Source organism: Pleurodeles waltl, chromosome 7 (genome assembly GCF_031143425.1).
Source record: "Pleurodeles waltl isolate 20211129_DDA chromosome 7, aPleWal1.hap1.20221129, whole genome shotgun sequence".
Classification (NCBI taxonomy): Eukaryota; Metazoa; Chordata; class Amphibia; order Caudata; family Salamandridae; genus Pleurodeles; species Pleurodeles waltl.
The window spans coordinates 1,187,847,728-1,187,864,048 of NC_090446.1; the positions used below are offsets into that span (position 1 = coordinate 1,187,847,728).

The following is a 16,321-nucleotide window of genomic DNA, read 5'->3' on the forward strand; positions in this document are numbered from 1 at the left end:
TGTTCTGCATGACTCCCAGAATAAAAAAAAATACAGCTTACCTGGGGCACCAATACCATGTTGGGTTATATAGGAATTGTGTATACACAGTTTACCTCAAATGCGCAATAATATTGTTGTACTGTGTTCATGTGTTTGTCAGTAGTAGGTTTTGGGTAAACTCTGAAGATGTAAAGTCTCATATAGTTTCACTATTATATTGTTTTGGTAGGTGACTATACAACAAAAGTCAAAGAAGTTGTGGAGCAGTCATTGGGAATAGCCAGTCTGGACATTGAAAACATCATGAGGTAAACCATCTCCGTTGAATGATTTTTTAAACTATTTCTTTTCAGTTATGCTTCGGAACTTCTAGTTGCTATTCTGGCCTTGAGGAACATTGGATAAAGTCAGGCTGGGAAGGAGTATTTTGAAAATTCGATGTTTTCCCAGCTGACATTCATCTCTCAAAGAACATTAAGGCTTTTTCAGTTGGTCAATCCATCTCTTGAAAGTTGATTCTCTATGGGCATTGGGTACAAGCTAAGCCGTGCAAAAGCCTTACTTGTTCAAATATGAAATCCACAAAGATGATAGCATGCACGAATGCTGCAGTGGTCTTGGTTCTAATCAGCCTGTTATGCTTGTGCGAAGGGTGTATGGTGCTCATTTGCACACATTTACCTATTTCACTTGATGTGCTGCAGTACCATTTTTAAAAATCTTTTTATTCAGTTTTTTGGTAGTTTCAGTTGATACACATGTGCTACAGTACCATCATGTTTTATCCTGCTTCTGTGCTGGCCTGTGCATCCTTTGACAGGAGGAGGGATCATAGCTGTTCTCTCACTGCCTGAGGCTGGCAGAGGCTCAGCCAATGAGATGGTGGGATGAGGCCTAAGTAAAGCAAAAAGCTCGGGCAGTTGCATTGTCCTTATTGTTAACCAGCATGCCGACCGGTGAGTGGAATTCAGCCCCTTGGGACATGTTATTTCATGTCCTTCGATTCTTCTAGAGACATAAAGTGTACCAACAAACACCTCTTATACACACACTTGGATTTACCACTACAATGTTGAATACAGGATTTAGATTACTTGGAGAGCTATTGGAGCTCTCGTTATCAACTTTGCTCCAAATACTTTGTTGAGCCCTGAGGAAGTCACTGAGATTATTGTCTCTCACGACGAAACACGTGTATATATAAATTTATACTAATAATAAGTATGAGCATATGTAGTTGTTTGCAGGTCGTGTAGTTGTTTGAAAAACCAACGTTTTCCTGTAAATTAAATCACATTACGTAAAGGGTGCTGGGAGGCTCACGGTGTGAATAAGCTCGGCAGGCACACCAAGCAGTTTCAAATATGGCAGCATGAGGTGTCTAGCAATACTTGTAGGATCGTCAAAGGAAAGCCGCCCAAAAAATCCTGGAAAGCAGTCCAGGGAGGCGGAGGAGCCTAGGAAGGTCTCAGCGGTGTGAATCGTGATGCGCTGGAGAGTGCAAAACCCCAGCGAGAACTAGTAGAAGCAAAATCCTTTCTTTGCAGTGACTGGCACAGCTTGTCGCCAAAACGTAGTATCATAAATGTCCCCAGCTTCAGAGATGGTGATCGGCGATAGCGTTGGCCAGAACTCAGCTGCCGGGGGTTTGAAGGATACATTCTAAAAGGAAACATAACATGACATAGAGGGGCCTGGAGCGAGGGGATCATGCGGCTTGCAGCAACTGGGCACGAGGGGGGAATATATGTACAACTTATCACTAAGTAAACATCACAACATAATGCTGATGAAATTCATCACCAGTCATGAACAGTACTCAGTTACTATGTCCATATGTTGTGTCATCAGCATTTAGGTAACTACAAGGTGGGGTTATATGGGCTTGTCATGAGGTTCAGTGTTCACCACCAGTGCTCTGTGACCTATATTTGTCACTAGGTGGGTTGGTTGTTACGAACCAAAGACCCAGAAAAAGTGATATTTCACAAATTATACATTACTTTTGTTGGCAATAACTTCGACCTGCTCAGTTGGAGCCCTCTCGATTTGTTCACATTTCATGTTTTTTAACCAAATACGGTCTTCTTTCTTTCTCCTCATACCAGTGGTTCCTAACCTTTTGACTTTTGTGGACCCCCACTTTATCATTACTGTAACCCAGGGACCCCTACTGAATCATTATCGGTATCCGGGGACCCTCAAGTGAGTTATTACTGAAAGCTGGGTTCCTAATCTGTTAATATTATTTAGTTTTCTATGCAGTTGCGGACCCCTGAGAAGGTTTCGTGGACCCCCGGACCACAGGTTTGGAACCACTGTCCTCACACCAACAAAGAGGAGGGTGGCTGCATAGGCTGAATCCTGGATATGCTGCGTCCTATTACATAGATTGTTTTTAGTGGAACAGAGTGGATTTTCATGTCTTTGTGTGCTTTGCCAGAGCGAAAAAGTGCAAAGCGGGGACCAAACTTTGCATTTCTCATTGAGTCATCATTTGTATCATGATCTTCTGTGCTTTAGCTAAGAAGGATCCTCCGGACGGCATTTGTGTCCACTCCATTTGTGCTCTCTCCCATGCGTTCCAGTGGCTGATCTATGCATGGTGGTCATTCTTGCTTAGGATAATTATATTCCTGCAGATGCCTCACTGCACTCCATCCCCCGTTCATGAGATACTGGGATCATTAGTAAAATCTGAAGGTATGCAAAATTATTTTTTACTATTTTTGTCGGTCAAAATTCTCTCTTGGTTCCTCTACCCAAGCATCAATGGGGATACCACAATAAAGCACCACAGTCTGCCACCAGCATACTTATTGGCTCCTAGAATACTCCAGTGGCACCAAGTCCACCAGGAGGAGTCACGGCTGAAGCCACATGGAGTCAACTAGAAGCACTGGAGAACTATTGCTTGTGAAATGTTTCTGGATGACTCATGCTCCTGGAGGAATATTCTTAAGATGAGGAATCGATGGGAAGATACTATATCCACCACAAATATTGTTACTAAAGCTAAGTAACTTTTTTGTGTAAAACTTTGACTAGGTGTTTCATGCGTAAAAAGAGACTTTAGCATATGATAATGCACAGGCACCCAATTGTAGTATGCCTGGAGACATCACACATCCAAATGTTGTGCTCAGCTACACTGAGAACACACCAGTCAGTACACCAAGAAAAGACATTTGTGGGCAAGAAAGGAAATGATTCTATGAGAGGGTAAAATACACAAACAGAATTAGTAAATATACCCATTTTGATTACAGATATTTTTATTCTAAGCACATAAGGTTATCATTCTAAAAATCATCCTGAATGATATGGTATACCTCGAATACCTCAGAAAGCAAATCATTACTTTTAGATGTGTCTAATTAATAAACAAAAGGAACAGACATAAAACAAAGTGGTCTATTGGGGGAAGTGAGTGGCACAATTTATATTGTGCCTGCCACCTCAGGGGATCTTTTGGTCCTGGTCTAAAATACATCCTTTCAAATTGATGAGACTTCCATTTTTTCTTTATCTTGCCTGACCTAATTTCTGCTAGTAAGGCGTTCCAATTGAGCAGATCCTGGACAGAAAATATGTGACTGCCTTAAGTAATAAGTTGCCACCACGAGATCCGCTGATGGATTTTTTCAGAGGTCAGTAATTTGAGTTTGTAGATTAAGGAGCGTTTTTACCAAGCATAGTATCTTAATGGAAATATGCTCTGTCATGGGAAGTCAGTGCAGAGATTGACGTGCTGCAGAGACATAGGCCCTCTTACTCGGGCCAAAAAGAGAAAGGAGGAAGGGAGGCAAAAGAATAAATAAGTTCATGCACAAAATGCAATATCTATGGGAGTTAGCTTTTGTCAGTCCCATTCATCACCCACAGAGGTCCCCCATCTTGGCCCACAGTGCGAGGAGCCAGCCCCCAGATTCCAAAAGATATAACTGTATCACCAACAGTGTAATCTTGTATCACTTTTCAGGCATTCACTCCCCTTATTTGAGTAGTAAAGGCCTTGTCATCCCCATTTTCTATAAATACATACTTGCCCTGGTGTTCTAATTTTAGTTTAATTGGAAATCTGTGCATGGCTTGTATGCCCAGTGTTTCCAAATCAGCAACTAACAAAATGTGCTTTCCCCTTCAAATACTTTTTCTTTTGTGTCGAAGTCTTCAATATCACTTGTCCCAGTTCTCGTGTACTGGGCCACCGGACCAGGAGAGATGCTAGTGTCTATTGCCTATTCCTTTAGAAAAACTGTACACAAAACCAATCAAATTCATACAGGGTAGTAGCGCCAATTTCTAAACACAGTTGACAGAATGCAGTTGTGGTAGATGAGTTCCGCTGGTACTAGAGCAATGGTGATCACTTTCACTCTCCCTAAGTAGTAGATTCAAAGTTGGAGACGATCCTAGCAACAACCAGAATCTAAGAGGAAATGAGGACTGACCTTGAGCATCTTGCGTCGCTAAGTCACTCAACTGCAAAGGCAATCGCAAGATCACGTTGACCAGCCCTGCCAAGTGCCACTCATCTAGGGTTAACCTAACGCATATGAGAATATTTTGCACATTACCGCAAGGTCTAAAGTGAGTCACGCTTATAAGGTGAGCTCAGTTTCCATTCTGAAAACATGTTAATTGAACGTTTCTGTACCCCTTGCCAACTGCATTATCGGCATGCTCATTCAGACAATGGATTGTGTGACTCTCAGCAGAGAGTTCAGCTGACAAACAGAGTTCATGTGAGAAGGCAGGCTGGCAACAGACGCCTGTTCAGTGTAATAATACTAGTGCTGGAAGGGGAATTCGGGCAAAATCTCTAGAGTCTCTTCAGTGATCATCGTTGCCAAGATGCCTTTAACCAGTTCTGAGCAAGGGTTTTCAGCTGATACCAATTTGCGTTTTGAGTAGTTACACTAAAATTTCTAATTGCAAAAGTCAAACTACAAGTCCCAGAATGCAAAGAAAAAAGGATTGAAAAGTCCGAACTGACAAGTGACGTCCCACATACTAAATGGTCACTTGCCAGCTAAACATTGTTAAAAATAAATCCTGATTTATTCACGACATAAAAGGGAGCAGCAGGGAATTCGTCAGCTACTGATGAATGATTGCATCTGAAATTACTCTTCATTTGTTAAAACAGTTATCAGTGACACCAAAGCAATGCAGGATGTATGGGCCCTTGATTTTAATACGCAGGTGATGGCGGCAGGCGCCCTTCAGGGAAATGTTACAACCAGGGGAGTCCTGCAGAGCCCACACTGAAGTCAATTTGTGTTACTAGAATCATTCCTACTGCTGCTAAGGCAAGCCCTCTGTTTGGGGCAGCGATTACACCAGGAAGGGAAAATCCTGCTACTGCTGGGTGGTATCACAGCTTGGGTCACCAACTACAACTGCAATACAGCGTCACTCAAGTGTCACACCTGTGACTGGGAATGTCACATAGTAACACACTACAAACAAACAAAATGTCACTCAAAAGCAGACTTGGCAGCCCTAGTTAACCATACCTAACTAGTCTCTGTTGCACGGCAAATGTGCATTTGGTGTCATGTGCGTACAAAAGTTACACGGTATGGTACCAGGTGTTTAAATCATGCCAGGAGCATTGATCATTCAGGTGGCTGCAACAGGAAACAGGCCTAGGGCTCCGCCTAATTTTTGTGTGAGGGAAGTTTGCTTTGCTGCCGCGTGTATAATTGCTATTCTTTGTGCGAGGAAATCTGTTACAATTGCTAAGCAGTTGGCTTTGTTAATGTTTTTTAAACTTCTAGAAATTTTCCAGTTCTTCTTTATCAGTAAACAGCCTGAACTTGTTTGAACCTAAGGTATACTGGTGCTAATAACAATGTAGCTCATGTATTATATAGAACAATGTACCCACAACTCCATATTATACGGATGCAATAAGTTAATGGGAGTGTCTTTACTGTATAGAGGCACAAGGACCACATGTTCAGAGGTGATTTGCAAAGGTTCATGGAACACATTAGTGACTTGCGATATCCTTTTTTTTTTTCTTGCAGTTTTATATAGCGCAAACTTGATCCGAAAGTATTGGCGCACTTTACATGAACCCCATTTACATTATACATTAATGTTTAGGTTTCGCCTGCATTCATGGGCTTGCGTGCTGTGCATGCAAAATCTTTTGTGGATAAAAAAAATCATAAAAGGGGCTTAGAACCTGCCTCTTACTTACCTGAACTTACCATTGGCTTTATCCAACGTCGTTCTAATTTATGTGCTTCTGATTGGCCAGCACATTATATTTTTTCACTTCCTGCTCTCTCCTTTGAGGTGCATGCCGTCATGTAGAGACCGATTTGGCGGCCTCCCCACTGGCCTCATTACAGGTTTTCCACTGGGCTGACCGGCGGAAACCAAGAAACTTGCAGTGAGGCCCCCTAGCACTCTTGGAATGCATACTGTCTGCACAGCAGACACTGCGTATTCTGACATTGCTGGGAGGGGGCCCCTGCAATTGTTCTCCACCAGCCTTTTTATGGCAGTTGTGTAATAAGCACAACAGTGCTGACTTCAGCACCTCTGTGGCTGATACAACCACGACTGCAGCCATCCTGTCTGGATCCTGGTGGAAAAGGCGGTCTTCTGGCAGCACCAACCGCCAATCTTGTAATGTAGCGGTCGATCTGCCACAGCTGCGGTGGTCCGACGTCCACCACAAGTCTGGTGGTCTTCAGACCACCAAACTCGTAATCGGGTCCATAGCTGTGTGTGATGCACACATCCTCTTGAAGGTTTGGGGCTGAGTAAAAGACAGTGAGTATGTGATCACCTATAGTCGCCGTGGAGCACTACCAGCATGCGTGACAGTGTTTTGCTTCTATCTTTTAACCTCATTGTTGGAATTCTTTGTATTTCTCTTGCATTGTATTGCGGCGGGATATAGTTTACTCATTTGTTTACAAAAAGCAGCACATTAGCAACAAAAGAAATGCATGTAACTGATTTTTTGCCACTTTTATTTAACCCTCTCTGCGCCGTAGCTGGACTAGTGTTTATTATTTACATCCTCTTCTGAACCATGGTGTATCGATTTCTAGAGTTGTTGTTGACGTACACTCCCTTTCGAAGGTTCTCGGCTGAGGAAAAGTCAGTGTTCAATGAAAATTACCATCCGTCTTACATTCCCTAGCATCTCTGTAAATGTCAGATGGTCCGATTTGAAGGAACCAAAAAAAACGTTTCCCACCAGGGCTGTAAGGAAATGCTCAAAAAAGGAACCACATGAAAACACTTATTGTGGCGAAAGTGGAACCGAACGTGCACTGCTTCTACCCCATTTTGACCCTTTGCCACTCTCCTTGAGGCTTAGGGCCAGATGTAGCAAAGGGTTTTTCCCATTCTGTGTCAATGGGAAAATGTGTTCGTACATATGGCCCTTAGTTCGGTTCTGGTTACCGTAGACTCAGGACAGAGATAAAACAGCCACATAACTCAGCCCCAGTTGTCTATAGCTTGAAATGTACCAGAATAGATCAAACAGCTTTAAGACTCTGGATTATTCACTGGCTCAGTTGGTCAATGTGTCTGCTTCCCCGCACTACTATGTCTTCTCCATATGGCAGGTGTGAATCATCACAGCTTGTTTCAGGCTTTCTTTTTAGGTCATAAAGCAAGGACCAACTTGCTCTCTCCTCTGAAAGTAGTTACCCGGTTCAATAAGGTATGATTGCCCCATGGAATGATTTGTTCCTGTTAGATTACATTCCCCCCCGGGAAGCTGTTTGTTGGCATTCGGGAGGGTATCTCACAGGCTCACATCTTGCCTTCAGTCCGTGTTGTGTCTGGACATTACCAGAATGCATTAAGCATAAAGTATCGGTTCAACATCAATCTGTAAAGGTCCGTGTTGCTTTCTCAGTCGTGTTTCTGCCCTGACCACGTGATGCTCCTCTTCTGCTCTACTTTTTCCCTCGCCCTCCCTCTCCCCGTTGCTCACCCCACCCATTACTCTATTGCCCCTCACGGCCACTATGTTATTTAAAATATTTTTTGATATAATTTATTTTTGCTAGTAGTGTGGAGACTAGGCAGCAAAGCGCTGCTGGCCCCTCCACCTTCAACTAAAAAAAATGGTTTTCCAATACATTTTCATTTTTTTTAACTGTTCTTTTGTAGTTGCGCATGCATAATGACACAGCTACGTCGTCATACTTGTTTTCCCTCTGGCCATGCAGCACAGTAACCTGGTGATACCTTACAGCAGCAGCAAAAGATTTTGTTAAAGCCAGTAGGTCCCAAAGGCGATAGTTGTTGGCTTTGCAGTTTTTTTGTTTTTGTTTTTAGGCACAGGGTGATTAAGTGCTTTGCCCAGAATTACAGGATGTTGAACTGACGCCACGACTCAAACGTGGTTCCCCAGTTCCAGAGTCGCCAGCTCTGGCTGTTAAGCCACATCTTGTATCCTTTTAATGTACAATTAGCGGTATTTTATTCCATACATTAAGTAGGACTCTGCACTCATTCACTGTTCTCTCAAATTGTCCAAGGTCAGGCATGAGTACCTTTTCTAGCCTTGGGTTTTTTCTCTTTGCATTCTGGACATGTAGTTTTGTTTTTCTGTTTTTAAAAGAGCAGAATTTAATTTCTCCGAATCCAATTAAGAAAATATTGAATGTACTGCTCACGCCTGATCTGGCATAATTAGTAAGTTGTGCGTCCTTAATGGAGAGAATGGGGGCGGGGGGCACGTTTTTTATGGGACACTCTCTCCATTTATCAGGGCTTACTGGTGGGGCATAGCAAGTAGGTGGCATCAAAAGTGAATGGCGGCAAAAGAACTGTTAGCAAGGAAAGTGTCAGGAGGTGGGTCCCGTATGGTAGCAATTGTTGAACGGCAGCTGGTCGCTTGTCGATGGAAATCCAGAGGTGGGAACGTTTGCACAGGACAATCTGGATGCAGCTCCCACTCCGAGTATGAAGCAGCTGGAGGCAGTGCAAGCGGGCCAGCGAGTCTTGTGTGTGCAGGTATTTACAGGACTTAGCCCCGATGCAGGCCAGCATGCAGTGGTGGATGAGGCGAACTCTACAGCTTCAGTGAATGGAAAGATGAGCCAGCACTACTACGTCTTTACGGTGTTTCTGATAGCTTATTACAAGAGTCCAGTGGCGTACGTTTCTTATTACAGCCATGTTTTGATGACACGCTGAACCTGTAGTAGAAACAATAAAGTACATCTCTAAGTAGGCTAGATTGCACAAACCCACTTATAATTAAATAATCACACGGTGGCTGGAAGAGACGTTTCATGGGGCCCCCTCATAGACGCAGCTCTGTTCTGCAGAGTCATGCCCTGATGACCTTAAAAAAATCTTTTTTTAAAATCTTTTATGTATAATTATTTTTATTGGAATTTTCATCAAAAAAAGCAAAGTGCCCAATCGGGCATTTGGATCAACAGTTACATTAGAATGGATCATTTTTCAGTTAATTTTCACCAAGATACAATTTAGTACAATTACGACATAACTATCAGACCGGCGACCGCCGGAGTTGTGCTCCAGGCCGACCTCTGTTGTGTGGTGTTGGAACTGTTTTGCGCGAATGCCCTTCCACCCTACCCCCTTTGTCAGTGCCCGTAGTGTTTTTTCAAGGGGCCCCATATCCTGTGTAACTTCCTCAGGCATCCTCTAGCTTTATATGTTGCCTTTTCGGCCATCATATATAAGTCCATTCCCGTTTTCCATTACCTAATAGTGGGCATCTCTGTGGCCACTCAGTGTTTAGTGAAATCTCTTTTGGCCACTAATAGGCCTAGGTTACTAAAAAGAAGCTTGGGGCGTGGAACATCTATATCAGTTGGTATTCCCAGTAGGACATATTTAGGGTCAACTGAGATTTCTTGGTCCAGCACTGCTCTCACCTCTCCCAGGATTGGTAACTAATATGTTTATATGCGAGGACAGTCCCAGAGTGTGTGTAGGAACAATCCTTTGTCTGCTCCACACCTTATGCAGTGGGGGTATGCTGCCCATCCAAACTTGAGTAGGCATGCCCTGTCATAATACACCCTGTGCAGGATTTTAATTGTATCAGCCTTTGTTAGAAATGGGGTCTCTTGTTGGCAGAGGTATACACCGTTGTTCAAGTAGGGGCCACAATCCTAGTCAGGGCAAGTCACAACACAGCCCAAATTATCCTGTGCTCACCCTCTGTTAGCTTGGCAGCGAGCAGGCAGGCTTAATTTAGAATGCAATGCGTAAAGTATTTGTACAATAACTCATACAGTAACACAGTGAAAACACCACAAAAAAGCACCACACAGGTTTAGAAAAAATAGATAATGAGGTCAAAACGATGGAAAGCCAATGGGTTCAATCTTTGTGAATAGGGAACTATAATTAATGGAAATTATTTTCAATGTCTCAGTAAGTGTGACATCTAAAGAACTGGGTCCTTAAAAAAAACTTGCCAGTGCAGGCATAATCAGCCAGAGAAAGCTGCTGGCTTAAAGAAGAAGTGTGCTGTTTTCAGCTTTTGGCACCTCCTGCCTTACTTGCTACATTGCCTTTATTTTCTTATTTATTTTTTCATTGTAGTGAAAGGCATTGGTGTTAAGATAATTCTTCAGGGTAATTTTTTCACATTTGGGCATTATTTGTAAATGAAAAACAGTGAATGTGGTAACAACAGCTTTGGATAGGCTGCTGTGTATTGCTGTGCATTAAAATGTATGTGATTTGCGTTTCCAGAAATCTTTTATCGCATTTTAATGCAGGACGATTTTGACAGGACGCAGCCTTTGGAGACAAGGGAAAATAAGAAATATGTAAAAATACGAGGGCTGAAAAATAAACGCCACTTTCAGAAAAACAATCTAAAAAAAGACATTGAGTGAAGCAATCATTGCAGTACAGAATGATTTTAATATGAAAATAAAACAGAAAAATTGAATCGTCACTAAGGGGAGGAAATCTGAGGAAGCAGCTGTCACTGTGATAATGCTGGGATTCTAATGGCCCTTTACTGTCTTAAATTGGCAGAGTACTTGCATATTAAAAACAAATATATAAAAACAAAGGTGAAAGTGACAATATAGCTACGTGAAAACGCCAGTTTAAACACAACATTTTATAAATCAATTCTGTTTATTCATGGCCTTAGTATAACCTGAACATAAACAGCTGTTCGTCTACAGCCCAGTGGGCTGGCAGCAGTCAACTAGAACAGACAGGCCTCATTTAACACAGCTGTCCGCCTACAAGCCTGGGGCGGGCAGCGTTGATAAGGCATTTTCAAAACTATAAATCAGAACTACCCCAAGCAAATCATCCCCCTGTTTCCTTCCAGGGGTGTGGAATTTAATATAATATCTACTTGTCCGTGGGACAAGATGCTTCATATATCTACTTGTCCTGTAAAAAAATCTACTTGTCCCTTTGGTGCCATGTAGTGCGGCGACAAATTATGGCAACAGTCTTATTATATAAGAACTCTGATAAGAGCCTCTCTGAGTATGCCAGGGCTAATGCTATAGTACGGCTTGAATACTAGCAGTTTCCCAATTTTGCCACTTTTCTGCAGATCTACATAGACGGGCTGGAGGAAGCAGTAAGAAATAGTTGTATGACTGGAATGCCTTTGAGTCAGTGCAAATCTACTAACTTGTATGTCTGAAGGATTTTCATCAGCTTTTCTGTAATCTTTTCCCTTACCCAGAAAGGTTGGAAATTTACTCCTTACAAGGGCAGAATTAGAAGTTTTTCCAGGGTTGAGATAAAGTGTTTGGAGGGAAAGTGAACTTGTAAACGCTCAATAGTTTTTCGCATGAGAAAATATACACATGCATATTTGCTCGTGCTAAAATACAGTACGCAAAATATTTTCCAGGTGTATGATTTTCTGGTCTACTTCTGTAAATTCTTGAGAATTCATGAAAGCCATAATTCTGCATGAATGCAATGACATATACCATGGATGCACTTTTGTGACTTTCTTTAAGAATTGGGCCCCTAATTATGTTGGGCGTTAACCAAGGCCTTTTGTTTTTATTAAAATTCAGTTTCTATTTCTATCCATCTATCGGCTGGCTTTACTGTGAGTGGTAGCATTCTGCTCTTTCACAATGAGGATACAACCTTAGAATCACCATGGACTCCAAGTTAACTATGAATGCCCAAGTGGACAAATTAGCACGAACAAGCTTCATCACTTTGAAGACTCTGACGCATCTTCCCCCACCTCGGATTTCCACACAAGGTGCAAGCTACTATCTCGCTTGTACTATCCAAACTGGATTATGCCAATGGTCTCTACCATGGATCATCTCTATCTATTATGAAAAAACTACAACGTATTCAGAACTCCGCAGCCAAGCTACTATTACATGTAAAGCCGCAAGCCCACATTTCCCCTGCCTTGAGAGCACTACACTGGTTACCTGTTGCCAGAAGATGCACTTTCAAGCTGCTTTGTATCACCCACAAAGCTATACATGGAACAGGAACCTCCGCTCAAGATTGGCACCCCGCCTTAGAACACCACCATACAAGAAAAAGACTATAGGTGGTACATCCTTCTCTGTTCAAGCAGCCAAACTATGGAATTCATTACCCCCAACTATAAGAGCCACAGTTAACTTTCTTGTCTTCAGAAAACTACTCAAGAGTTGGCTCTTTCCTTCATAACCACCATATTCAAACAACTATCGACTGCATTTGCCTATGTTGATAAATATTTGTTTCTGATTGTGTGTGTATTTCTAGTTATGTATAGTTCTTTAGAAAATATGTATAGCTACTATGTCATAACAATAAACTACACACACACTCTTTAAACCTGTTTAACTAAGTATATTTACCCATGGTTTTAAATATGTATTGTATGTTCATTTATGTGTGCATATGTGTGTGTATTCATGTGTGTATGTGTGTGTTTGTGTGTGTGTATGTATGTTCTGTGCTTGGCATGTTCGTGGGTCATTGCATGGCTCCTGGGTGGGTTGTTATACTAGATATCTAAGAATCCCTGCTCTCATCTTATATCACACTTATCTACCCATCATCATATGTCATGTCGCTATCAATACAATACAAGCAAAGTTATGACTTTATTTAAAGATTAAATCCCACTAAAGCGCTTAGAAACACAATAGCTCCAACTGAGGCTATCACAGCGTTGTTGACGGAGTTGTTCCCAATAATTTGATGCCATAGGTGCCGGTCACAGAGTTGCACGGACTCTCAGGCACAGTACCTTTGAAAACAAAGAAACAAAGACGTTGCACTGAGTTGTGGAGGTAATGTGTTGCTGGAGCCATTGCGGCGTCATTCCCTTACAGCGTCCAGGGAGGTAATGCATCGGTTCTAAAGCCAGGGTCAGAAAAATGGAGAGAGGCAGGCAAAAAAAGTTGGGGGATGACCATCCTAAGGCTGTCAGGTCTCCTTAATTTGTTTTTTATAGCGATTTCTCCTCGGGTGCATCAAGGCTGCCTCCCATTCTGTGTCATTCGTCTCTCCTAGGTCCCTTTCCCATCCCTCCCACAGTTTCTTTAGTGTTTCGGGCATATTATTGTTTTGTATGTCCAGGAGATCACTTTCCCTTCTATCTCCTCCTGGAGCAATCTGCCCTCGAGTGGTGCATGGTCGGTAATTTCCATAAGGTCTAGCATCTCTGCCTGCCAGGCATGTTTGATTTGCATGTATTTATATGGTTTTGTGTGGGCTAGTTGGTAATCCCTTTTCAAGGAGTTGAATGTTTTAAGATTTCTCTCCTCTCAGATCTCCCAGTTTGGAGATTCCTATTGTGTCCCATTCCCCGAAACCTTTTAATTTCCTGAATTCCGTCAAGCGTATTCCCTTCCATAGGGGAGCTTCACGCATGAGCTTTGCACTCCAACTCATATGCTTCCTCGCTGCTATCCAGGCCTCTCTTGTCAACTGTGTCGCTGTCAACAATCTCTTCACCCCTTTCCCACCATATGAAAAAGTGTAGGTATGATTTATGCTGGAATTGACTCCTCTCTAATGGATATGTGGGATGATCTCCAGATGTGTGTCCCCATTCATTAATCGCAATCAAGTGCGCTGCCCAGTAGTATGTCCGAATGTCCAGGAGGGTCAGCCTCTCGTATTGATTTCACTGGAGTGTTTGCAATATCACCTGTGGGTGTCCCCCGTTCCACAATAATTTGCGGACCTCCCCCTTTATCCTGGCGAAGATTTCTTCCTGAACCTTGCCAAAGGTATTTTGAAGGACATATAATAGCTTCAGCAGGGTGACCATCTTAAACATGGCAGCCCTTCCTATTAGTGGTAGGTTCCTCCACCTCTCCGTATCTCCATGAAAGTTCACCAGGGCCTTTCGGATATTTTGATTGAGACTGTGCTCCGTGTCCTGAGTCACATACATTCCTAGATATTTGAAACCCTCCTTGTCTATTGCCAAATGTCCTGGGAGGTCTAACAGCCAGATCCCCCACCCCAGTATAAACTTGATTTGTCCCAATTTAATGTGTAGCCTGAATGGACTCCATGTCTTGAATAATCTAAACACTTTGGGCAGTGTTGCATGGGGACGGGTGGCATACAGTATGATGTCGTCAGAGTACAGTGAAATCCTCTCATCCTCCCCTCGCCCTTCTCTGATACAGAAACCTGATAAAACCGGGTGTTGTCAAACCATGCATGCGAGGGGCTCCAGTGTAAGGGCAAACAATAAGGGTAATAGAGGGCAACCCTGTCTTGTTCCTCTCTCGATTGGGAATTCCACTGATGTTTCCCTGTTGACCCGCACTGCTGCCACTGGGTGGTTATATAGTAGCTCTATCCAGGCCAGGAATTTGGGTCCAAATCTGAATTTTCTCAGGGCATGTGTCATGAAGGGCCAAGAAACAGCGTCAAAATTCCTTTTTGACATCTAGAGACAGCAGCAGATGGGGGTCCTCTTGCTCTGTTGTGGTGTCCAACCAGCTGTGTAGCCTGCAGAGGTTAAATCTAGTTGACCTCCTGCGCATAAAGCCTGATTGGTCCTTATGGATCAGGTGGGTTATGACTACTATCAATCTTGTGGCGAGTATCATCGCCAGTATCTTTGTCTCGATGTTGAGGAGGGAGATTGAACGGTAGGAACTACGTTCCCTGGGGGGTTTCCTGTCTTTGGGATTACTACTATCACCCTACGGAGGTCTAGTGGGTGAGTTCCCCCATTTCTAGCTTCCATAAACATTTTAAGTTGGTATGGGACCAGGATATCAGTGTTTCTCTTGAAAAATTCTACTGGGATACCACTGGGGCCTGGTGTTTTGCCTGGTTTAAGTTTACCTTTCACAGTTCTTATCTCTAATAGAGTTATTTCTTCCTCGAGGGATTCACGGTCTTCCTGTGTCAGGAGGGGGACTTGCACTCCCGCCAGGTATTCCTGTATTTGGTATGTCTGCTAGTGACCCTGTTAAACTCCCTGTAATGTCTTGTCCACCCCCCCCCCCAGGTTGCCTCTCAGTCTACTAATTGCTTTTCTAGGGATTCTATGCCTTGTTTCTCCCTTTTCTTATTGTGTGCTCTGTTGTTCTGATCCCTCTCCCTGAGGACTGTTTTGTGGGCTTCCCAAAGTGTAACTGCTGATGTCACTGAGTCTTTATTTTCACTGAAATATAGCTGAGTCTGTATTCAAAGTTTGTGGGAGACCCTCTCGTCCCTCATTTCCCAGACGTTCAGTCTCCAACCCGAGCCCTTGCCATAGGGCCTGGTCCCATCCGGGAGCCAGAGAGATGAGCGATCGGACACACCCCTGGCCAAATATTCTGCTTTGTCTAATCATCCCACCTCCCCTACTGGAGTAAAGATGTAGCCCAGCCTTGAGAATACCCCGTGCATGGAGAAAAAGGAGTACTGCAGATTTTCTGGATGGTGTTGGCACCATAAGTCTTTTAAGCCCATCGTTTTCACAAAACCCGCCAGCGGTGTCTATCTCAGGGATGTTTGTGTGGGGCCTGATCGATCCAGTTCTGGGTTTACCACATAATTAAAGTAGATGGAATTGTCATTTCAAATAGTATCTCAGCTACTTTGTCTAAGGTTTGTCTCTGCAGCGTCGGGTGTATATATATATACTTTCTAAGGTAACCTCTTCCTTCCCCACATTCCCTTAACGGCCACATAAGTGCCATTGGGGTCAACCCAGTATTTTTTGATCCTGAACAGGGGTATTTTCCTGATCAAGATAGCAACCCCCTGGGGTCCTGTTGTGAACCCAGCATGCACCAACAGTGTATAGGCACCACTACTCAGGAATCTGCATCCCCCTCAAGTGCGTCTCCTGGAGCAAGACCACATCTGGATTATGTCTTTTGAAGTACGTAGG

At 43.1% G+C, this 16,321-nt stretch overlaps 1 protein-coding gene across 7 annotated transcripts in view; it reads left to right on the forward strand.

The window, feature by feature from the left end:
- HEXD (hexosaminidase D) overlaps positions 1-16,321 on the forward strand; it is a 238,406-nt gene that overhangs the window by 170,830 nt on the left and 51,255 nt on the right. For all 7 annotated transcript variants that reach the window (XM_069200286.1, XM_069200283.1, XM_069200282.1 and 4 more), the window contains one exon: positions 212-290. In XM_069200286.1, coding sequence (XP_069056387.1) covers positions 212-290 — 79 coding nt within the window. The remainder of the gene's footprint in view (positions 1-211; positions 291-16,321) is intronic.